Genomic DNA, 23,920 nt, shown 5'->3' on the forward strand with positions numbered 1-23,920 from the left:
GCCTCCTAAGATCACAAACGGGTTGGTGATTGCTGACGCGTAGATATTTATATGGAAGGTTAACCAAGATCGGTAGCGTCTAGCACACGTGGCGCATGGTAGCAACAGCTGATATATAATTCACTCCCCAGTCGCATCCATATTCAAATTTCCGGACAGCTCGTTCACGGATCACCTGGGAACCGGGAAGGCGTCGCCATTGTTCGCCGTACGAAGAAACTTTCGAGTCTCGAGATGTCCGCGACTCAGTCCGAGTGCGACCTCGGGGTAACTCTCTTCATTCCCTTTCTCGATCCGCTCTCGAAACCCCCTCTTCTCTCTTTTTCTCTTCGATCGGCATCTTGGCTCACTTACTGCTCCAATGCAGGCAACTGGCGGGCCTCCTTTCGCGATTGGGTGAGGAGATCTCCCCCCTCGAGCGGCCTTCGGCCGGTCGATCTATGTTCCAGAACCCAGTTTCCGTTTTCTAGGGTTTTGACCCGATCTTGCAGGGAGTACACCTTCGCCGACGCCGGGAACCTGGAGCATTGCGCCAAGTACCTCAACCAGACGCTAGTGACCTTCGGATTCCCAGCCTCACTGGATCTCTTTGCCACTGATCCCGTTCGTCATCTTGATCCGGCGGTCTATGTTTATTTTTCTGTGATTATCGATTTTTTTTACTTTTCTTGTTTTTTTGCTATAATGTTTCGTTCTTTCCTTTTTTCTCTTTAATATTTTTTGGTGGTAGGTTTCGATTTCAAGGACATGTAATTGCATCTATTCTCTACTTCAACAAAGGCAGCGCGACATTGAGTTTAGGGAGTCATCTAATGAGCAGAGGCAAAGGTGAATGTGTAATTTACTTTTTTTTATCAGTTTCATCTTTCTTGGTGCCTTAATTTATGGGGATCCGATAATGTTATTCCAATTAGCTTGTACATGTAATAGAAGTCTAAATCCAACCGTTTCCTTATCATAATTAATAGAATTTTGACTTATATGTGACACTGAATGAAATTTTTGGTCATTGCAAAGAGAAACTAGCATGTTGTCTTTCCCAGAATAAAGAATAGTTATAATGTCAATGGTGCTCTATTAATCAGGCTAGAGTTTGACAAGTTCAAGTTCATATATATACACAGTTACCAAATCGGAAATGATTTTAGGGTTTTTTCAGTATTGGGCGCATTGCATTATGTTTGGGCTTCTTAATATTTGGTCATTTACTAGTGACTATCAAGATCAGGTTTCCCAGCACTTTATCATCCCAATTTAAATGCTGATACTCTTTATATGAGTTGAGTATTAGTCTGTTACTGATCTGCCAAGGGGATCATGGTGCTTGTTTTTTCGGTCATCCATCAACTTCTGAACCATAAATAGTTATGCACTGGATTTCCCATCTTTCTTGTTCGAAATGACTTATATGGATCTATAAACTGCATATTTTGGTGATGTGATTTATATTTTCACCTCAACTACTTGCATAACAGCATGATTTCACCATATCTTCTCCCAATCCTTTCAGCATGCAGCCTTTCACTCAACAGTTCCAGAAAATTGATGCAAGCAATGAAAGATATAATTGCAATGTGTACCTAAATAAATACATATCCATAATCAATTAAACTATTTTGTTTAGGGGATTTTCGTATCCTTCATTACATATATTTGTATGGCTGGTGACAATATGAAAGCATTTTTTGGGTGGTACACAGGAGGATTTAAGCTTTATGTGTTAATATTAGTCATCTGGATTATTGTTCTGTGCCCAATTGGGTCTTCAAGATCTTTCCACTGGCCGAAGTCACCAAATTTAGTGCCAAAGCAGAAATAGTCTGTGAGATAATCCATGTTAGGAGCTGCTTAAATTGGATTAGTTTTCTTAATTATAACTGGAAGTGGACCGTTTTCACATCTACATTAGGAGCTACTTCATGCCATTTTAAGCTAATAACGAAAGGCACTTTTTCTGATGGCACTGCTGTTGTATAATTATAGATTGCAGTCTGATTTATCAAGATTAGAGGCTAAGATTGAAAGGCTTGAGGCACAATTAGCTGCAAAAGATCGAGAGCTAGCCACTTTAACCCGAATGGTTGGTTCATTGTTTTTCCTTCATATATCACTTCTTAAATGATGATGGAACAGTTAATCTTTGTAACTCTTTTATTATCATCAGGAGGCTAAACATACTGCAGCTTTGAAGGCTCAAATTGAAAAGTTGCAGCAGGAACGTGATGAATTTCAGCGAATGGTCATTGGTAATCAGGTGAGAAATATCTTATCATTGTGCCTCTGTCCCTTCTCCTTTCTGGCAAATATTCTTTCTTCTTCTTCTTCCTCTGCCCCAAACCCATCTCTCCTGATTCATTAATTTTCTTTGAAAAGCAAGTGCGCACGCAACAAATACATGAAATGAAGAAAAAAGAGAAGGAATACATAAAACTGCAGGTAATGTTATTGCTATGATATACAGTTGCATAATCAGAAATTCATTTGGCAAAAGTTTTTGTTGATCATATCATGGAACATGCCAAAATGCATTTACTAAATAACTGGGGGTATTAATCTGTTGTTTTGCAGGAGAGGCTAAACCAAGTGCTAATGGAGAAAAAGAAGGAATCTCGGTCAGGGATGGAGATAATGAACTTACTGCAGGTTTTGTTAAAGTTATTTTTATTATCAATTTATAGTTCTAACAAGCAGCTACATCCACAAATGCAGTCTTCGAATATTCTTCATATTGAATTTGATTACACCAATCCTCATGCGCTTCGCATCACATTTTTTAAAACCTTTTTGGGCTTTCAATTCTACTTTTGGATACCCAGTACAGCTTTTTGATGCTTCAGGTAATTAAGAATATTTCCACCTGATGTTGCTTGTTGTTGATGGCAACAGAAAGAAGGGCGTCAGCGTGGAACATGGAATGGAAAGAAGGCTGACAATGATTTCTATAAAATGATTGTAAGAAAGATCCAACTCAGTCAAGTGATGCATGCAGTCGGTTATTTCCTTAATGTCTTACATGGTACCAATAGGTTGATGCATATGAAGTAAAGAAGCAAGAGCTGATGGCAGAGAACTCTGATTTGCGGGCTTTACTACGTTCTATGCAGGTAGAAGCATGTAATAATAAGCTGTTAAGAGTTTTTTTTAATGACATTGTCTTTACTTGTTTGCTGCTACATAATCATATCTTCGATATGATTTATCTACGGACATATTTAGATGGAATTTTCTAGTTGTTGAAAATAATTGGTTGTAATGGTAGTTTTTCTAGACAATTAATTTACAGTACTGAGATTTGTTGAGCGATAGCTACATTTAGTAGTTTTAAGGTTTTTTTTTTTTTTTTTTTAATTTAAAGGTCATGGCAAATTAGCTATTTTTTATGCCATTGTTTTTTGGTTGATGTCGTCAAGACTTTAGGAATTTGTAAACATGTTATTCTTTCAATATCTATAGAGATTTATTGAATTTGTTTTACCTGCTTTCTTTCTTTCTTCCTTCCTTTCTTATTTTTTCCCAACCTGTTAAAGGCATGGTTCTGAAATTTACCACAATTATTTAACTTTGCTGAGTTTGTCTCGCTCCCTATGGTAACAAGTATACACTACTGATAATTTTTGAATTTTATAAGTTCTACGAGTCTGGGTGGGTTAATAACAACTGACAACACCTTGCCTTCTTGTCGTTGGCTACTGCCAATTATCACTGGATGTCATTACTGCCATACTTTGAATGGTACAGTTGGGTTGAATCATTAGGAAAGAAGGCTTTTCTATGGTATTGCTACTATCAAGAGAAGGAAAGATGGTTATAGCATATTATTCTGCAATTGTCTATGAAGTCCAAGGGCTCTTCATAGTCCTTAACCTTAATTTACTGGAAGTTCAGCTTTAATATGTTTCATTTTCTTTTCTCGTTCATTTAGTTTATTGTTTATATTTAGTATATTTATCTGTTGTTTTCTCCTCCTCCAGTACGGATTGCCTGTTGGTGATGACAGTTAGAGTTAAGAACCATACATGTTGATCCAATCCCCATATTTTTTTTTGTTGTGCACCTAATTCTTTTTTTATTAATTTATTTCTTGTTTGATCAAGGTATACCTTTTAAAACAAAAATCAATTTGGGACAAAGTGGCAGATAAACATCAAATAAAGGCTGGAAGATAACGTCCTTTTGCATAAACTAGAAACAACACAGACTCTAAAAGAATTGAAAGGTTATATATTGGTTTTGTTAAACAGTAATTTTCTTGGTTTTGTAGTTCCCTGTGGAAGGTAGGGGCAAAGAATTAGGCCACCAGATGTAGGTTATCTTTTTGGTTCTAGTTGTGAGGGCCCGGTCCAGTGACTAGCCTGCACATAGTTGGGCCAATGGGCCGGCCCAACGTGGCCAACCCAAGGGCCACAACAGAGAAGAAGAAGACTCTTCTTTCTCCACTTTTGATGGAAACCAAATTAAGGGTGTACGGCCGCCCTGACCGTTGAGGCGGTTACAATCGCCTAATAGCCGGCTATTGTGGCCGACCTTACCCACTTCCTCTCCGGGGGCTATAAAAGCCCCCGATGGCTCACCATTACCTTAACTCTCCCCTCCCTCTCAGTTTATTTTCCTCCTTAATTAAAGATGGGGTTTCTGAACCCACGTCGGTGCCGCCGGAGAGGATAATGCGAGGGCTCAGTCCAGTGACCAGCCCATACATAGTTGGGGCAATGGGCCAGCCCAATGTGGCCAGCCTAAGGGCCACAACAGAGAAGAAGAAGACTCTTCTTTCTTCGCTTTTGATGAAAATCGGGTTAAGGGTGTACGATCGCCTTGACCGTTGAGGCGGTTACAACTACCTAACAGCCGGCTGCTGCGGCCGACCTTACCTATTTCCTCTCCAGGGGCTATAAAAGCCACCGATGGCTCACCATTATCGTAATTCTCCCTTCCCTCTCAGCTTCTCTTCTTCCTTTCTTAGAGATAGGGTTTCCTGAACCCACGTCGGTGCCGCCGGAGAGGGTCGTCGCAGCTCCTTCCTAGAGCTAGGTAACATTCCTAAAACCCTTTCCTGGAGCTAGGTAATGATGAGCCATCGAGGGCATTTATAGCCCTCGAAAAGAAAGTGGGTGAGGTCGGCCGCAACAACTGGCTGTTAGGCAGTTGTAGCCGGCTGTTAAGCGGTTGTAACCGCCTCAATGGCTGGGGAGGCCGTGCCCTTACTTAGCGAATAGCCAATGTGGGACTAAACACACGCTTGCACGGGTTCTCACATACTCTCCTCGTTTAAGCCATGACGTCCTCGTGAGGCTAAGGGTTCAAATCTATTGAAATCTAATAATAATCACCACGATTGGTCCGTGGTCAGTCCCAATGGATCAGTGCTGCAGTATCTCCTAGTCCACATAGGTTATGGGCCGGGTCTGCTTTGTTACCATTTGTCGGAGCTTCTTCTCGGAGCTAGATAACATTCCTAAAACCCTTTTCCTTGCCTTCCTCTTCCCTCCGGATGTACTCGGGATAACAAGAGAAAAGAAAATAGAAAGGGGAAAGAAACTACCTGGTGGTCCTCGGTTGTGGATCCAACACTGCGCTCAATTGCAGCCGTAGCCGCAGTCGTCGATGGCCGAGGCAATTCTCCCTTCCCCCTCTGCTGCGGCGAGCTCGATAGATGGGCTTGAATTTGCCCTTCTTTCCTGTTGCAGTGGGATGAGGGAGGTTCTATCTTCCTCCCCTGCCGCAGTGAGGAAGGGGGCGAGGAGGCATCGGCGCGGCCACAGGCGCCGCTGTCCCTCGGCCAGGGCGGCGGTGTGTTGGGGGTCCCTTTCCTCCTTCAGTGTGATGGGGTTTAGAAACCCCTGTTCCATTGAAGGAGGTGGAAGATAAAAAGAAGAAGAAGAGAAGGAAGAAGGGACTCACCATATGTGCGGCTGCGAGCATCGCCGGCCGTGGGTGGCCTCACTGCGGGCAGCCCGACCATGAATGTTGTGATCGCCGCGGGTTCTTCTCTCGGCCCCCTCCCGAGCATGCCCTCCCTTCGCGGGAGAAGAAGGGAGGAGAAGAAAGGAGAAGAAGGGAAGCGAAGAAAGGAAAAGAGGGGAAGCTTCAGAAAGAAGGAAGAAGGAAGAAGAGAAGAAAAAGGAAAGAAAAAGAAGAAAAAAATAGAAAAAGAAAAAAAGAAAAAAAAAATAAAATAAAATACATAAATAAATAGGAAATAAATAAATAGAGAATTAAGATAATAAATAAATATATATATTTAAATGAAATAAAATAATAACAATAAATAAATAAATAAATAAAATAGAAAATAATGAGCGAGTGGCAAATAATCTGATCTTTATGATATTTCTAGGTACTGTGGATTTGTCATCCGAATCGAGATAAGTAACCTGACACAAATTATAAATTTCAGATATGAAATTATTTTAGATATGAAATTATAATTTTTATGAATGATCATGCATTTTCATTAATTTTAGGATCAAGCATATGTTAGCAAGTGTTGTATGATATGGCTAAATGGCATCTTTCATGAATACTATATTGTGTATACATGAATTATGATGATGAAGAAAAAATGCATAAAAATGAAGTTTATAGCATGATCATGGATTTTACACAAAATGATGCCATTATTTATCTTTCAATCTAATTATGAAGTATGGTTTATGAAAATTATGAAATGATTTATGAACTCTCAGATTGCTATGTATGATCCTCGCCAGCGGGTAATAGTAGCTCAGCATATGACCCTGTCAATGGGTAATAGCAATTGGCATATGACTCTGCCAGCAGATAATAGTAGCTGGCATATGATCCTGCCAACGGATAATAGTAGTTGGTAAAAATTACGGCCCTATTACGGGTATAAGAGTGGCCATAGCTGCACTTCTATTTGAAAGCACGATTTTTAAAGCACGAAATAATGGCATAATTTTACATTGCATTTCCATGTTTACGAACTTGCATGATTGAGCATGCATTGCTTTATGACCTGTTTTAATATGTGTTATAAAATGCTTATCTTGGAATATCTGTTATTTTGCTTAAATAATGCATTGATATGTGAAATATTATGCTTGATCCAGTGAGATGGTGTATGGTTACTTATTGAGCCGCATGGCCAATAGGACTCCTATTGTTTTTTTTCAGATTAATAGGGTTGCTAGGAGCAGGGAACCTAAAGACTTTAAAGTTTGGAGAAATTGATTCTAAATGTTCAAATTTTAGAGCTCTATACCGTTCCATTTTGGAAAATGGGCCAATGGGCGGGTCCAGTGATCAGCCCGCACACAGTTGGGCCAATGGGCCGGCCCAATGTGGCCAGCCCAAGGGCCACAATAGAGAAGAAGAAGACTTCTTTCTCCGCTTCTGATGGAAACCGGGTTAAGGGTGTACGACCTCCTTGGCCGTTGAGGCGGTTACAACTGCCTAGCCGGCTGTTGAGGCTGACCTTACCCACTTCCTCTCCGAGGGCTATAAAAGTGATGCGGGACAGCTGATTTAGAAAAGAATTTAAGAAGGGGAAGGAGGAGGGAGAAGTCTGGAGTCCACCAGATGCCAAAGCAAAGTCCTTTTTTTTTTTAATCCAAATATTCTAACCACAACAATAGACATGAGGGTCTCATATATAGCCCTCTATGTAACTGCCCATGATTCCCACAAAACATCATATAACTACCCATGATCCCCACAACATAGCTAAATACAGTCATAACAAGTCAACAACTAACAAGGACGAAAATACATAATAAATAAACCAAAATACATAAGAAATAAAACTATGGCAGCCAAAGTGCTATGCACGCCGGCGACGCCTATACACATGCTGGAAACGGTGGTCTGTGTCCCCACCAACTCCCCTCAGCTGAGAGGAGTTCGCCTCTGGCGAAACAGAGGTCTGGTAATGCTCCAACAGGTCTGAAGCAAGTCGCTGAAGCTCATCTCTGCTAATCCAAGTATCATCTGACGGAGGTCGACCATGCCACCTGACCAGATATCGCTGATATCCACCATTCTGTGTACTGACAATCTGATCGTCCAAAATCTGTTCCACTGTGTCTGTGATCTGCGGAGAAATAGGTACAGGAGGCAAGGCAGGAGCAGGAAATAGGGTCTCAAAGTTGGATGTGAGGTCAGTGTCAGGCTCATTGAATGGGTCAGTAGGAATAGTTGTCGGACCTCGGTAGGCAACTAAGTCTTCTACATTAAAAACTGGATTAATCCCAAAATCACTTGGAATATCCACCACATATGCATTAGATCCAACCCGTTTCAGAATTTTGTATGGATCCATACTTCGGGCGTGCAATTTCCTAACGGCTCCTGGTGGAAACCGTTCAGGTCTGATTCTGATCATTACATCATCACCCGCTCGAAATTCTTGATAACGTCGACGTAAGTCAACGCCCGTTTTATATCTCGCATTGTTGATTTCAATTTTCTTCTTAATCTCTTTATGTAAATTTTGCATGTGTTGCGCAAAGGATTCAGCGGTCTCAGAGATTCTATTGTTAGGGGCTACTGGGATAAGATCAATAGGTTTTCGCGGTACATAACCTAAGACAATTTCAAAAGGGCTCAAGCCAGTGGTCCGGTTTACAGAGCTATTGTAGGCGAATTCAGCTATGGATAGAAGAAGATCCCAATTACCTGGGTGGTCACCTACTAAACATCGTAGAAGGGTTCCTAGACTGCGGTTGACCACCTCAGTTTGCCCGTCTGTCTGAGGGTGATAGGCTGTGGAATATTTAAGCTTAGTACCCATAAAGTTCCATAGGGTCTTCCAAAAATAACTAACAAATTTGACATCTCTATCAGTCACTATCGAGGCTGGAAGCCCGTGGAGCCTAACGACCTCATCAAAGATAATCCTCGCAACTTTGGAGGCATCAGAAGTCTTGGAAGTGGGTAGAAAATGTGCCATCTTAGAGAACCGATCCACTACCACGAGAATGGAATCATGCTTACTTCTAGTCTTTGGCAATCCTAGCTCAAAATCCATACTAATATCCTGCCAAGGACGATCTGGGACAGGAAGGGGTGTATATAAGCCAGTGTTTTGTTTGCGCTGTTTGGATAGATGACAGGTACGACACTGACTAACAATTTTTGCAACATCCCGTTTTAAGCTAGGCCAATAAAATCTTTGTTCGACCATATCAATGGTCTTATTTCTACCAAAATGGCCAGCTATTCCTCCCGCATGAAGTTCCCAAACAAGAAAATCTCGAAGGGACGTTTGAGGGATACATAGCTTGTTTCCTCGGAATAGGAATGCATCAACCACAAGGTAATCACTATTGTCCCTGGTGTGACTTTCTAACACACTAGCATAGATCTCAGCAAAGTCTGGACAAGTTGCATAATCAGCAATCATACGATCAAATCCAGTAACCTTTATGCTCACTGACAAAAGTAGTGCGACACGTCGGCTTAGGGCATCAGCTGCCTTGTTGTCAATTCCTGCTTTATGACATAACACGAATGTGTATTCTTGAAGAAATTCAGCCCACTTTCCGTGTCGTGAACTCAATCGTTTCTGAGAATTCAAGTACCTCAAAGCTTCATGATCAGAATATAATACGAACTCTTGAGGTAATAGATAGTGACGCCAGTGACGCAGCGCTTGTACAACTGCATAAAATTCTTTGTCATAGGTGGAATATTTTCGTTTGGCATCATTTAGCTTCTCACTGAAGTATGCAATAAGATGTCTGTCTTGGCTTAAGACTCCACCTATACCTAGACCAGATGCGTCACAAGAGACTTCAAAAACTTTAGTAAAATCTGGAAGACGCATTACCGGAGCTTCAGTCATTCTAGTCTTGATCTCTTGGAATGCCCTTGAGGCCGCAACGGTCCAATGAAATTCACCTTTCCGGATACAATCCGTAATCGGTGCAGTGATCGTACTAAAATTCTTGATGAACCTTCTATAAAAGGTGGCTAGGCCGTGGAAGCTTCGCACCTCAAATAATGTCGTGGGTTCGGGCCATTCAAGAATAGCTTGGACCTTCTGTGGGTCTGCTGAAACACCCTCAGAAGAAACAACGAATCCTAAGAAGATTACACGATCAGTCATAAATGAACACTTCTTAAGATTCGCATATAGGCTTTCTTTTCTTAGTGAATTGCAAACCAAACGTAGGTGCTCAAGGTGTTGTTCCTTGTTTTTGCTATAAATTAAGATATCGTCAAAGTAGACTACAAGGAATTTACCCATGAAAGGTCTTAGCACCTGGGTCATGATTCGCATAAATGTACTAGGTGCATTTGTTAATCCGAAGGGCATGACTAGCCACTCGTATAACCCATCTTTGGTTTTGAAAGCTGTTTTCCATTCATCACCTGGGCGGATACGGATTTGGTGGTAACCACTTTTAAGGTCAATTTTGGAAAAGATAGCGGCACCTGCCATCATATCAAGCATGTCATCCAATCGTGGTATTGGAAACCGATATTTAACCGTTATCTTATTAATTGCCCTACTATCCACACACATTCTCCAAGTGCCGTCTTTTTTGGGCGTTAGAAGCGCCGGCACCGCACACGGGCTAAGACTTTCTCGGATGAACCCCTTTTGGAGTAGTTCATCAACTTGCCGTTTCAATTCAGCGTGTTCAATCGGATTTAATCTATAATGAGGCAAGTTCGGAAGAGTCGCCCCTGGAACCAAGTCTATGGCGTGCTGAATGTCACGCATAGGGGGAAGCTCATCAGGAAGGTCCTCAGGAAAGAGATCCCTAAATTCTTCCAGAACATGATGAACTTCCTTCGGAAAATCTACTTGAAAATCAAGAACAACTTCTTTGGACACTAACACAATGACTATGGATCCTTGGGCTGCTGCTTTCTCAAATTCCTTAGGACTAATGATTTGAAGGCGCTTTTCAACCTTCACATCCTTCTTTCCAGCAATAGAAGGTCTAGGCGGTAGAGGGTTTAGTCGAATTTTCTTTCCTTGGTGAACAAAAGAACAGGAATTGGATTTGCCATAAATGGTCACATCCAAATCATAAAGCCACGACCTACCAAGGATGATGTGTCCGACGTCCATGGGAATAACATCACACCAGACCTTATCATTATATTCAGAAAAGTTGATTTGGACTAGACAACGCTCAGTGACTGGTATAGCGGTTTTATCCACCCAAGACACATTATAAGGGTTAGGGTGAGGCACTGTCTTTAACTGTAGCTTCTTGACAGTTCTTGTGGATACAACATTGACACAACTCCCACTGTCAATGATAACCTTACAGCTATGTTCGCCACATTTGATATAGGTGTGAAATATGGATCGACGCCTCCAGTCATCATCTTCTCGCTTTGGTTGTGTAAGGACACACCTGACTACGCCTAAAGGAGTGGAACCCTCAAGTGAATCCGGGTCCTCACCTTCATCTGACTCTTCAGGGTCTATTTCTGGTTCATGGACCAACTCATTCTCTTCATCATTTCTATCTTCTTCGATGACCAATGTTTTCTTAGTAGGACATTGACTAGCTCTATGCCCAAAACCAAAACATCTGTAACACTGATCTCGAGAAATTTTGGGTGGTTCACTTAAAATTCCCTTACTCTTTTGATCATTAATTTTTGGGGACTCAGTCGCTTGATTTCTAATATTAGGCTTACTCCAAGTATTAGTTTGACTACCGTGGGTGTTCTTATAATTGGTCTCCTTAAGATCAAATCGCCTAAAAGTTGTCTTATTAGTATAACGCTCAATGTCTTGGACAAGTTGATAAGCATGTTCTAATGAATTGACCTCACGCAGAATAAGCTCTTTTTGTAAATCATCTCGCAATCCGGACCTAAACCTAGAAAGGGTCAATTCCACACTCTCGCGTGCATCACATCGCATGAAGAACTCATCAAAGCGAGCGATGTACTCAGACACAGGTTTGTTTCCTTGAATCAGTCGTTGCCACTGATCTAACAGGCGACTCTTATAGGATGTTGGGAGATATTTTTCCTTTAACTTCTCCTTCATTTCATCCCATTGTACCACAGGGGGTTGCCTAGCTCTAGCAAGCATATTTTCTATTGTGTTCCAATGCAACTTTGCGGGACCAGTGAGCTTCATTTTTGCAAAGCGAACTCTGCGATCTTCTGATAGATTATACCATTCAAAGTAATGGTCCATATCAGCGAGCCAGTCAATGAAGACTTTTGGGTCGAGACGACCATCATAACTTGGTGCATCGATCTTAATACTGCGCATTACGTGCTCATCTGGTGTCTCACGCGATCTTAGATAGTCCCTTTGGTGTTGTTGCCCAAGGCCTCTGGCACGGAGCGGTTCAAACTCACCAAGTTCAGACTCTCCATCGTTGTGAGTAACTTGGAGGTTGGTGATTGAATTTTCAGCCATAGTCAAACGAGTGTTCAGTCTAGTTTCAAGGTCAGTGATCCTTGCTCCTAATCTGGTTTCTAATGCTGCTATGGCATCTAACACCTGTTGGCTTGGGTTGGTCGTCATCTCATGTGAGTAAGATGTACCGCTGCGAGTTGTCATACTCTAGAATTCAAAAATCCTAGATATATAATTAACATTCAAAATAAAATCAACAATGTTGAATAAAAGACGACTTTTGACGTAGTCTTGGTTACTTTCGAATTAGCACAGCAGATAACTAAATATCAGGACCTTAGGTACTGCTAACCTTGGCCTGGATCATGCAAAATCTTTACAGGTTAATCTAATGAAAGTGGGGTCCTTCAAATTGATTTGGATTTCACCAGATTCCAGTAAAATTTCCTAGTTGCCTTTCGAGGATTTGAAAATAATTTATAAGGCTCAATATGTGTTTTCAAGGGGCATAGGCTTTTATAAAATTGAGGTCCTATCTCAAACCGACAACATGAAGTGAAAACAATAATAATCTAAAGATAAACTAGTTTATAGGGAAAGGCTGAAAAATAATTATGTAAAGGGAAGATACGACCTCTTCTTACAGATCTGAATCAGTGGATGAATTTGGATGTCAGAGTGCAGAACCGGAGCCCGATGATTTGTAGAAGATGCTGCTGGAAGACGGCCAACTGCGGGTATCGTTGTGGAAGTCCAACACGTGGCAGGGTCTGGATCCAATTGTAGAGGCTGGAAAAATCAGGCCCACAAGATAATGGGCTACAGAATTCTCCTGTAATGGGCCGAAGGCTGGGGTCGGCCCGCTCGCCCGAAATTAAAAGAACACCGTGGATCCGAAGCTTCTGGATGGCTTCGGATCCCTCTGTGTCTGTGGGAGTAAACCCGAGGGAGACGCCGTGGGGGAAAAAAAAAGAGGGAAATAATAGAAGAAGAAGGGGAAGGAGCGATGTCGGAGGGTGGATCCCTCGTTCTGGGGAGCGAGGGGGTCGGCGAAGGCGGAGGATGGAGTCGGCAGCGGAAGTCGGAGGTGGCGGCACAGAAGAAGAAGGGGTCTTGGTGAGATGAAAGGGAGAAAAAGAAAGGGGTTTAGGGTTTAGTGAGCTGAGAGGGGGAAGAAATGGGAACGGGTGGAAGAGAGGGGCGAGTTCAGCAGGGGCGATCTTCGTTTTGGAGGGCGCTGGGAGCGGCGAGGCGGATGATGCGAAGCAGCGAAGCGTCGACGGCGGCAGTGGTGGCGGAACCCTAGATCTAGGGTTCTTCTCCGTCGAGCAACAGGTACGATCTTTCTTGCTTTTTTTTTTTTTTTTTGAACAGCACGTGCAAGTCACGTGCTGCGTCTGCTGTCCCTCACGTGTGAAGTCACGTGCGAGGCTCACGTGAGGGTCATGTGACCTTTTTTTTTTTTTTTTTTTTCTTTTTTTTTTTTTTTTGGAAACGGATCCGGGTTAATAGACTGGGTAACGGGTGAGGGACTTACCCGTTAGCTGGTGTTTCTTCAACCTCCCGACGGTTTCGGGAGGTGGTACCGGGCTCTGCGGCTACGGTTGCTGGCAGTTCCCGGCGGCCGATCGTGCCGAAGTCCACGCTAGCAGTGCGGAGGGGGGGGGGTCTCAGTGGTCTGTGGTGGTGGCCGGCGACCGGTCACCTGCTCCGGCACTGGGTTTCCTCGCAGGAATGTCTCCCGTCTCTCTTCGTGTGCGCGGTGGCCGGCAGACGCTTCGGCGGGTCCGAGGGACAGATCTGAAAGAAGGGCAGCGATGCTCCTCTTCTTTTTGACAGAGGGAGTCACCCGTGGTCCGTCAGCTCGCTCCGGCGTCCGGGGTCGGGTTACCGCGTAGATTTCGTGTGCCCACCGGAATCCTGGGATCCGGCGGTGCTCTGCCATACACTTGGTAGATTTCTGTGGGAGTTTCGGGACAGAGGAGACAACAAAAGATTTTTTTTTTTTTTTTTTTTTTTTTTGCAGACTGTCCCACTGCGGCCCAGAAAATGGCAGTGAAAGAAGGGAAGGGAAGTAGACTGAGGATCGGGGCGTTGGCACAGAGGCAAAGCCCAACAGTGCTCTGATACCAAACTGATGCGGGACAGCTGATTTAGAAAAGAATTTAAGAAGGGGAAGGAGGAGGGAGAAGTCTGGAGTCCACCAGATGCCAAAGCAAAGTCCTTTTTTTTTTAATCCAAATATTCTAACCACAACAATAGACATGAGGGTCTCATATATAGCCCTCTATGTAACTGCCCATGATTCCCACAAAACATCATATAACTACCCATGATCCCCACAACATAGCTAAATACAGTCATAACAAGTCAACAACTAACAAGGACGAAAATACATAATAAATAAACCAAAATACATAAGAAATAAAACTATGGCAGCCAAAGTGCTATGCACGCCGGCGACGCCTATACACATGCTGGAAACGGTGGTCTGTGTCCCCACCAAAAAGTCCCCGATGGCTCACCATTACCATAACTCTCCCCTCCCTCTCAGTTTTTCTTCCTCCTTCCTTAGAGATAGGTTTTCCTGAACCCACGTCGGTGCCGTTGGAGAGGGTCGTCGCAGCTCCTTCCCGGAGCTTGGTAACATTTCTAAAACCCTTTTTTTGCCTCCCTTCCTCCTGATCTACTCGAGATAACAAGAGAAAAGAAAATAGAAAGGGGAAAGAAACTACCTGGTGGTCCTCGGCTGTGGATCTGGCGCTGTGCTCGACCGCAGCCGTAGCCATAGTCATCGGCGGCCGAGGTAGTTCTCCCTTCCCCCTTTACTTCGGCGAGGTCGATAGATGGGCTCAGATTTGCCCTTCTTTGCTGCTGTAGTGGGATGAGGGAGGTTCTATCTTCCTCCCCTGCCGCAGTGAGGAAGGGGGGAGGGAGGCGTCGGCTCGGCCGCAGGCGCTGCTAGCCCTCAGCCAGGGCTGCGGTGTGCCGGAGGCCCCTTTCCTCCTTCGATGTGACGGGGTTTAGAAACCCCCAGTTCCACCGAAGGAGGTGGAAGATAAAAAGAAAAGAAGAGAAGGAAGAAGGGACTCACCGCGTGTGTGGCCGTGAGCCGCTGTTGGCCTTGGCCGTGGGTAGCCTGGCTGTGAGCGCCGCGACTGCCGCGAGTTCTCCCTGGCTCTCTCTCTCTCCTCCATGGGAAGAGAGGGCCGGCTGCCGCGGGCTCTTCTTCTTCCGAGCTCTTTCTCTCCTCTGCAGAAGGAAGAGAGGGCCGGCTGCGGCGGGCGCCGCTGGTCTTGGGCCCCAGCCCCTCCTGAGCATGCCCTCCTCCTTTCGCAGGAGAAGAAGGGAGGAGAAGAAAGGAAAAGAAGGAGAAGCTTCGGGAAGAAGAAGAAGAGAAGAAAAAGAAAAGAAAAAGAAAAGAAAATAAAAATAAAAATAAAATAAAATGCATAAATAAATAGTAAATAAATAAATAGAGAATTAAGAAAATAAATAAATATATTTAAATAATATAATAATAATAATAAATAAATAAATAAAATGGAAAATAATGAATGAGTGGCAAATAATCTGATCTTTATGATATTGCTAGGTACTGTGGATTTGTCATCCGAATCGAGATAAGTAACCCTGACACAAATCTTATTGATTTTGAATTACTGAAATTATTTTAGATATAAAATTATAAATTACATGAATGGTCATGCATTTTCATAAATTTTAGGATCAAGCATATGTTAGCAAGTGTTGCATGATTTGGCTAAATGGCATTTTTCATGAATACTGTATTGTGTATACATGAATTATGATGATGTAGAAAAATTGCATGAAAATCAAGTTTATAACATGATCATGGATTTTACACAAATGATGCCATTATTCATCTTTCAATCTAATTATGAGATATGGTTTACGAAAATTATGAAATGATTTATGAACTCTCATATTACTATGTATGACCCTCGCCAGTGGATAATAGTAGCTCGGCATATGATTCTGTTAAAGGGTAATAGTAGTTGGCAGACGACTCTACCAGTAGGTAATAGTAGCTGACATATGACCCTGTTAGCAGGTAATAGTAGTTGGTAAAGATTACGACCCTGTCATTGGTATAATAGTGACCATAGTTGCACTTCCATCTGAGAGCACAATTTTTAAAGCATGAATAAATGGCAATTCTTTACATTGCATTTCCATGTTTACGAACTTGCGTGATTGAGCATGCATTGCTTTATGACCTATTTTAATATGTGTTATGAAATGCTTATCTTGGAATATTTGTTATTTTGCTTAAATAATGCATTGGCATATAAAATATTATGCTTGATCTGGTAAGATGGTGCATGGTTATTTTCTGAGCCGCATAGCTCATACGACTCCTGTTATTTTTCTTTCGGATAAATAAGGTTGCTAGGAGCAGGGAGCTTGAAGCCGTTAGGGTTTGGGGAATTGATGCTGGTTGTACAAATTTTAGAGCTCTCTACTGTTCCCTTTTGGAAAAGATTTATTAAATAAAATGATACTTTTGTATGAATTGTTAATATGGCTTCGTGTTATTAGGCAGTAGCTTGCGGTAGCACAGCCGCATCACGGGTCGGATCTAGGGCGTGACACTAGTAACCAAGGTCGGAGATCCTCGAGCATGTTTTGGATTGTAATGGTAGAGCTTTTGTCATTACAGAGGTTAGATATGAGATGATATCATTCTGGGACTGATATCCATTTTTATGTTTTTCTCGTGTAGTCATTTCTTCACAGGACGCCTAATAAGTTGAACAGTAGGATCAGAGGTTTAGAGCTTTTCTAGGCTACTCTCATATATTAAATGGCTAATAGAGTATTGATGGATGAGCTGTGTAAGCCTGCAGCTGCTTTTGGAATGTTATGAGGTTGGTGAGGCCATTTTTTGCAATCTCAATCATGGTTTATTAGTCGGTTTGGCTGTTAGGTCTTATTGATATTGCATCATGCCTTGAAACAACACTCCAAGAAATCTTTTTACCATTGAAGACAATTTTTAAAATGAAAATATATGCTGTTTAGTAAAAACGAACTGCACTCCTTTGAACAGATATTAATGAATTAATCAACGATAGAATAAAGCAGTAAGTTGACTCATGACCATGAACTGAAAGATAATCTATTATTATGATATTTAAAATATTTTGCACAATGACTAATGCACCTCTATCTTGTACAATCATCTGGTAGCCCAACTTTGGATTTTTCCAGTCTGATTAAATATAGCTTTCCTGTTTGACCTTTTTCAAGAAATTGATGATTGCTTATATGAAGCGAGAAGTTGACTTAGCTGGCACTTCTGGTGGCTTGTCTAGCATTATCTGTAACAGTCAGATTTATGTCAGGGCACATTAAGTGACTGTGATACTTGTAAACCATTTTATTGCACTCAACTTTAATCTTAATTTTATTGGCCAAGACAAATTCATGGTTTCTTTTGGTTTTAATGGTAATCTAAGAGAAATGTTTTCACATGTCATGGTCATTTTAATTGAGAGCTAGAATATGGAATCTTCCTATCTCATTGTTCAAATTTGTTTTGTAGCCCCCACCCCCCCAAACCATTTTATTGCACTCAACTTTAATCTTAATTTTATTGGCCAAGACAAATTTATGGTTTCTTTTGGTTTTAATGGTAATCCAAGAGAAATGTTTTCACATGTCATGGTCATTTTAATTGAAAGCTAGAATAAGATATCTTCCTATCTCATTGTCGACCCCCCCCTCACCGGCGTGCCCAACAACAAAAATGGTGGCAGTAGTGCATTACATGAAAGGATCATAATGCTAATATTGGAGATTACTCCCTCATTAGGTGTTCCCCTTGTGCTGTTTTTTAGTAAATGAAGCAGTTTTATGGTCTGATTAGGTAGCAGATACTAAAGAAATTTGGATATGTCATCTTTTTTCCTTTTCATTTTAAGTTTTAGTTGTCCCTGTGGTTCGCATAAGAATTGCTTCTAATCTACAAGTTGACAAATAGATGATTTAAATTGCATTGCCTATGTATCAGAATTTGACACTCATTGAGTAAAGTTAGATACATGCAGTGTACTTGTTTAGATTCCTAAAAAAATAAAAAGGAATCCAGATATTTCTGAATAGGCTAGGGATACTTCTTGAATACCCTGGGGATGAGGAGGACATTTCCCTTTTTTGTCATTTTAATGATTGTTGGACTTATAATGACGGGCATGATGGTGCCCTAGAGTTGATGTTGTCATTTGGAATGTGGGTCTGTTTTTATGATAATCCATTATGCTTGATGGATGCTTTTTTACATATATGTAAGGATAAATGTTTCTTTATTGTTTTGTCCCCGCTATTTTGTATTCTATTGCTCCAAGATTTGCTGTATGAGTGCAACTGATAGGACATTTTCCTTTTTCTCTCTCCTTTTGATGAACATTGACTGTAGTGATGGGCAGCGAAGGGGTAACTCTAGAGTCAAAGTTGCTGTATGGATTATTGGACTATGTTATTATGATAACCCATTATGCTTTATGAATGCTTTTTTTTACATATATGTTTAAATATTTATTCTATTTCTCCATGATTTGTGGTATTGGTGCAATTGTTTCATGTCATATCTGTACCCTATATCCTTTCCATGCTTTACAGATTTCTTCTCCTGTTTGTTTGCTGCCCTTTTCCTGATTTCTTTTGAAGAATAGCATTATCTATGTCATTAAATGATCATTTTAATTTATTCGTCATGCAAAATTTTCATTTCGCAAATAAGTTGGATGTGGCTTCTTCTACATATCTTTCATTTCCATGCTTTTAACACATTATCATTGAAGCCACTGGATTATCAGATTCTGTCAATTCTGATTCTTAATATGCTGATTTTTCTTAACCTTAATTGCAAGCTGTGCTTATCTTAATTCGAAGAAAGTTTAAATGAATTGCTGTGCCAATCCTTTTTGCTTCTTTAGATGGATATGCGGGACTTTTTAAATGCTCCAAATGGCCTGTCCCAACAAACTGTCGCTGTCAATGAAAAACAAGTGGCAGGATCTCCTCAGTCTCCATTAGGTGGCAGGACGGTATGGTCATAACTGCTAAATATTAAAGGTTTTTTTTTTTTTTTTTTTTTGGGGGGGGGGGGGGGGGCGCGGTTTTTAGTTAGATATTTCTGATTAACCCACGCTCGTGTCATGCAATTGTTACCTGCAGGATTTCTTTGATCTACCTTTCCACATGGCTAGAGATCAAATAGAAGAGAGCTTACGAACTAAGATGGCTTCAATTAAGGTGGTTTCCATTGGCTTGGAGCTAACAGCATTTCTTTTATTATTTGTTTACACTTTCTTTCTGCACTGCTTCAACTTTCATCATCTTTTCTGTAACAGGCAGGGATGCTACAGCTTCAAGATGCACAGAAAGGAGCAGAGGTGACCTCTGAAGCAACTGAGAGAGAGCTTGAGCTTGAAGCTCAACTTGTTGAAGCTAGGAGCATCATTCAAGAGCAGGTTTAAGTTTCTATTTTTGAAAATTGACTTTTTTTATTATTTTGATAAATTCAATTTTGATGCCAGTGGTTTGTTGATTTCGATTCATTTATTTTAGTGTACTTTGGTTCTCTACATCTCAACATCTTAATGAATTGATTCCCATTTTGGTTGAAATTGATTGATTCTGTATGTAATGCTAGAGCCTAGCATGACTATGTTTTTATGCATGAGAACTTGTCCCTCATTTAGAAGGTTGTGAGGCTTCGGGTCTCACTTCCTAATAACTTCAAATTCATCCCTCCATATTCACTCTAATAAATATTCTTGTCTCAATCATAAAATGATTGTCTTACTATAAGTAGGATGGGCCGTGTACTTGTGAAATGTACTGAATGCCTCTTGCGAAGAATCATATGTGTGCATGCCCAGTACTAGTCTGCTTGACTGCTCATTTTTTTAAAGTGAGGCTGCACATAGATGAGTATAATACTGTTAAGTAAATCTAGTCCTTTTTGCATTTATCTTTTCTGTTTGATTTTTGAAGTTCGAATAAACATATCACCATTCTCTCACTTTAGCTGCACACAGTAATGGTAAAAATGCAGGAGGTGCACCCCCCTTCTGTCATCTTTTCCCGTTTCCGTGCATGTGGCAGGGGCTTAAGACAGTCATGTCAAAGAGAGAACAGTATGAAAAAGTTTTTAGGTCAAGTGAAGAATGAAGGAGTGCATGTTTTTTATTTATGGAAAGTGCACAAGTCAAGCTTTTATTAGAGTATACTGGTGAATTGCAGAGACACACTGAACTCTGGGAGGCTCAACATGCTGTAGGGTTTCAATTTCTCTATTGGAGCATTCGTAGGGGGGGCAATATAAAATACATTAGTAGGTTTTCGTGAGCGGCATGCAGTTATTTTTATGTGACATTTGTGTATACATGAGTCTGGTTGTGCATAACTCACACTATATCAGTTATATATTTCTTTATTTTTCTAGGAATACTAAATGCAGGCATCTCCAATAATTAATGTCTAAGTAGAGTTAACATGTGGCCTTTCAGACTATGCTGGATTTTGTCAGCATTAGGAGGTGGGAATTGGTAACGTTTTCCCATCCAGCCCATTCCCATGTCTGGTAACTCCAGACACGCTAATGCTGACTCCTGAGGGTATTGAATTCCCATAAGAAGCAGCAAAACCATACCCGGGGGGGGGGGGGGGGGCATGGATATTGTTTTTGTGTTCGCAATAATGTTTATTTATTATGTTGTTAATATTGATTATTTGATTATATATTGAAAGTATTTTACAATGATATATCATCTATGGAAAATACAATAATATATGTTACATATTGTATTAAAATTATTTATTTTCTTAATATTATATTATTAATCAAATTATTGTATTATAATATATCATACTATATATTGGAATATTGTAATATTATTTAATTATGTTGTTATGATAATATTATTATACTTATGATACTATTGTAATATGATTATAATTAATATAAATATTGTAGTTAGTATATTATAATATAGTATTATATTAATATAATAGTACTAATGTACAAAAAATGACAATATTATGAAAAGTTCATATTATATAAATATTAAATTAATACAATAGTACTGAAAATAATATTCCTAAATAATGTTTTTGATATTAACATTAGTATTATCTTATTATCATAATACTTTAAAAAATAACATAATATTATTAACAAAATTTTAATATTTATACTAATATTAATATTACTATAGTCAATTAAAATCATCATATTAATATAAAAATTATTTAATAATAATATCAACATTCTTATATGGCTATAAGATTTGCATAATCATTACCATAGTATCATATGATATTAGTATAATACTAATAATATATTATTAATACTGATATAATCAGATTATCTTATGATATTGTTAACCAAATTTGAATATTAATATTTCTTATTATATACTGATGTTATATTTTAATAATAGTGCTATATTATTGTTGGCATATTGAAATTATTATTTAGTATTATTTTATATTAATATATTAATAATATATGAGCACCTAACAAGTGTATCGTAAATTTTTTTTTTCCCATTTTTGAGGATGGAAAGTATTTTCTTACGAGTTAACAACTAGAATTTGGATAGAATACCAAAACAAACCAAATAATAATTAAGAAAAAACCAGGTCAAAGCAGGTTGAACCAATCGAGTGAATAGCGGGTTGCTGGTTTTTAGGAAATCTAGGTTTGGGGTTGACCTGACCCGTGTTTGTTTACGGAGCACAAGTTAGGCGGGTCAACCAGGCCGGGTCTTAAACTATTGGTCTGTATATAAGACTAAGCACATTTTGAATATTTTAAGATCTTGTGTATTTGAAACACAAGAATATGCCTTTCTGCTGTAATTAATCTTGTATTTACATATCCATTAAACCTCCATTTCTTGGAATTTCAAGCACATAATTTATTTTATTACTAGGAAATCACAAGACTGACCTTCATCTGGAATCTCAATGCAGGCTTCAATAATGTCCAAACATTTTGCAAAGTCTGAGAAGCCAAGGTTGATTCTTTAGAAAATTTTCTTTCTTTTTTTTTTCATTAGTTTTGTTATTTCAGTGGCTTACGCATTGATGCATCTCCTTCTTCTCTGTAGGATATTGAGTAGCCATTTAGATGCTGAGAGAGAAGTGATCCATTCAGCATCTGCTGAGGTGTGCAAAGTTTTATCTTCCTGAAAGTTGCTTTTACAATTTTTTAATAATCCTTACCCAGACTGAGCTTGAACAATTGCTGTTTATGTATATAAGGTTAGAGGATATAATTCAACAATGAGTTGTTCAAGGGACATGTCTTTGAGCAGCATGTAACCATGCACATAAGCCTCATATCCCTTAATAGAGTATGCAACATTGATCATGCCAACATGCCCATTTTGGCTTCAGCAGTTCACCTAAAATTTCAGCTTGCTGCCACCCCGTGTACAAATGGTGTACTGAGCACAGTATCTTTGGTACCAACTCAAGCATGAAATTTTCTAATAGGAAGCCATTTTTTCTGACTTGAACGGATGTTGACCGAATTTGTAATCCAGAATTCATTTTAAAGCCAAAAAAAAAATACAGAACCTCAAACATCCTTTCAATCATATCAAGAAGTCAACTACTGTTTATTTAAATATTAAATGACTAAACGGTGCAATGTTATGCATGATTTTAGTTCATTTTTTTGTTAATTTAAATATAATGACAACTTTGATATTATCTGGGCATAATTAACTTAGTAAAAAGTAAAGATCTGGTGCTAGAATGCATGATGGAACATCTAAATCTTTTAATATATGCCATCCATCATGACATCCTTTTTCCAAATTTCTAAAATGTTCTAGTTTAAATGTCTTAGGGGCCTAAAATGGTTACCAAAATTAGATACTTTTCAATTGTCAAAACAAATGAACTTTGTTCTATGGTTTGCCTCTCCATATTCTTGAATTTCATCCATTTGTGGCATAGGCTATGCAAATAGGAACGAACAATATAATTTATCAAATTAATGCCCGTTGTACATATTGGCATCAGAATACGTATGCCTTGGAACCTTTAAAGCATGCTCAGAGAACAGACTATATGTTATACGCATACTTCTTTTGTCCCGAAGTTGAATCTGGAGTAGGTGTTGTAGATACTTCTATACCTGCGATATGTATCCCTATGGCATTACAATGTTTATTACGGCAATTAAGTAAAATAGGAAGATGTTTTTTGCTTTTCCATTGAAATATTGAGTACTGATCATGTCATTCTTGTGGTTCTAGGCGGTGTAAAAATCCAGGGTGCTCTGGTATTTTGATGGTAGTGGTGCATGCTTTTGACTTGATATAAACTAGGTTTGCTGCTGAGATCAAAGTGCCAGAGATGACAAGTGTTAAAAACCTTTTGTAAGTATTTTGGATAGCTTTACTGGACTATTCATGTTGGTGGTTCAGAAGAACCGAGTGAATCCATTAATATTCCTCAATATATAGCTTTTTTATAAATTTATAATAGTTCTCGTGTTGTCATAATAGTTTACTTTGGCTTTATTTCTGCCCTATATTTCTTCTCTTCTTCAAGATGATTATGCATATGAAT

At 39.8% G+C, this 23,920-nt stretch overlaps 1 protein-coding gene across 1 annotated transcript; it reads left to right on the plus strand.

Annotated features, from left to right (window-relative positions):
• The first annotated feature begins 124 nt into the window (after positions 1-124).
• On the plus strand, positions 125-23,853 carry LOC103701589 (afadin- and alpha-actinin-binding protein). The gene is made up of 16 exons (XM_039118776.1): positions 125-267; positions 368-396; positions 492-603; positions 731-828; positions 1,984-2,080; positions 2,165-2,254; positions 2,374-2,436; positions 2,569-2,643; positions 2,887-2,952; positions 3,027-3,104; positions 19,264-19,374; positions 19,505-19,582; positions 19,681-19,800; positions 22,310-22,353; positions 22,447-22,504; positions 23,605-23,853. Exons 1-16 carry the CDS (start codon positions 235-237, stop codon positions 23,611-23,613), a joined length of 1,161 nt encoding a protein of 386 aa, XP_038974704.1. The 5' UTR covers positions 125-234; the 3' UTR covers positions 23,614-23,853.
• The last annotated feature ends 67 nt before the right edge of the window (positions 23,854-23,920 follow it).

Source organism: Phoenix dactylifera, unplaced genomic scaffold (genome assembly GCF_009389715.1).
Source record: "Phoenix dactylifera cultivar Barhee BC4 unplaced genomic scaffold, palm_55x_up_171113_PBpolish2nd_filt_p 000409F, whole genome shotgun sequence".
NCBI lineage: Eukaryota > Viridiplantae > Streptophyta > Magnoliopsida > Arecales > Arecaceae > Phoenix > Phoenix dactylifera.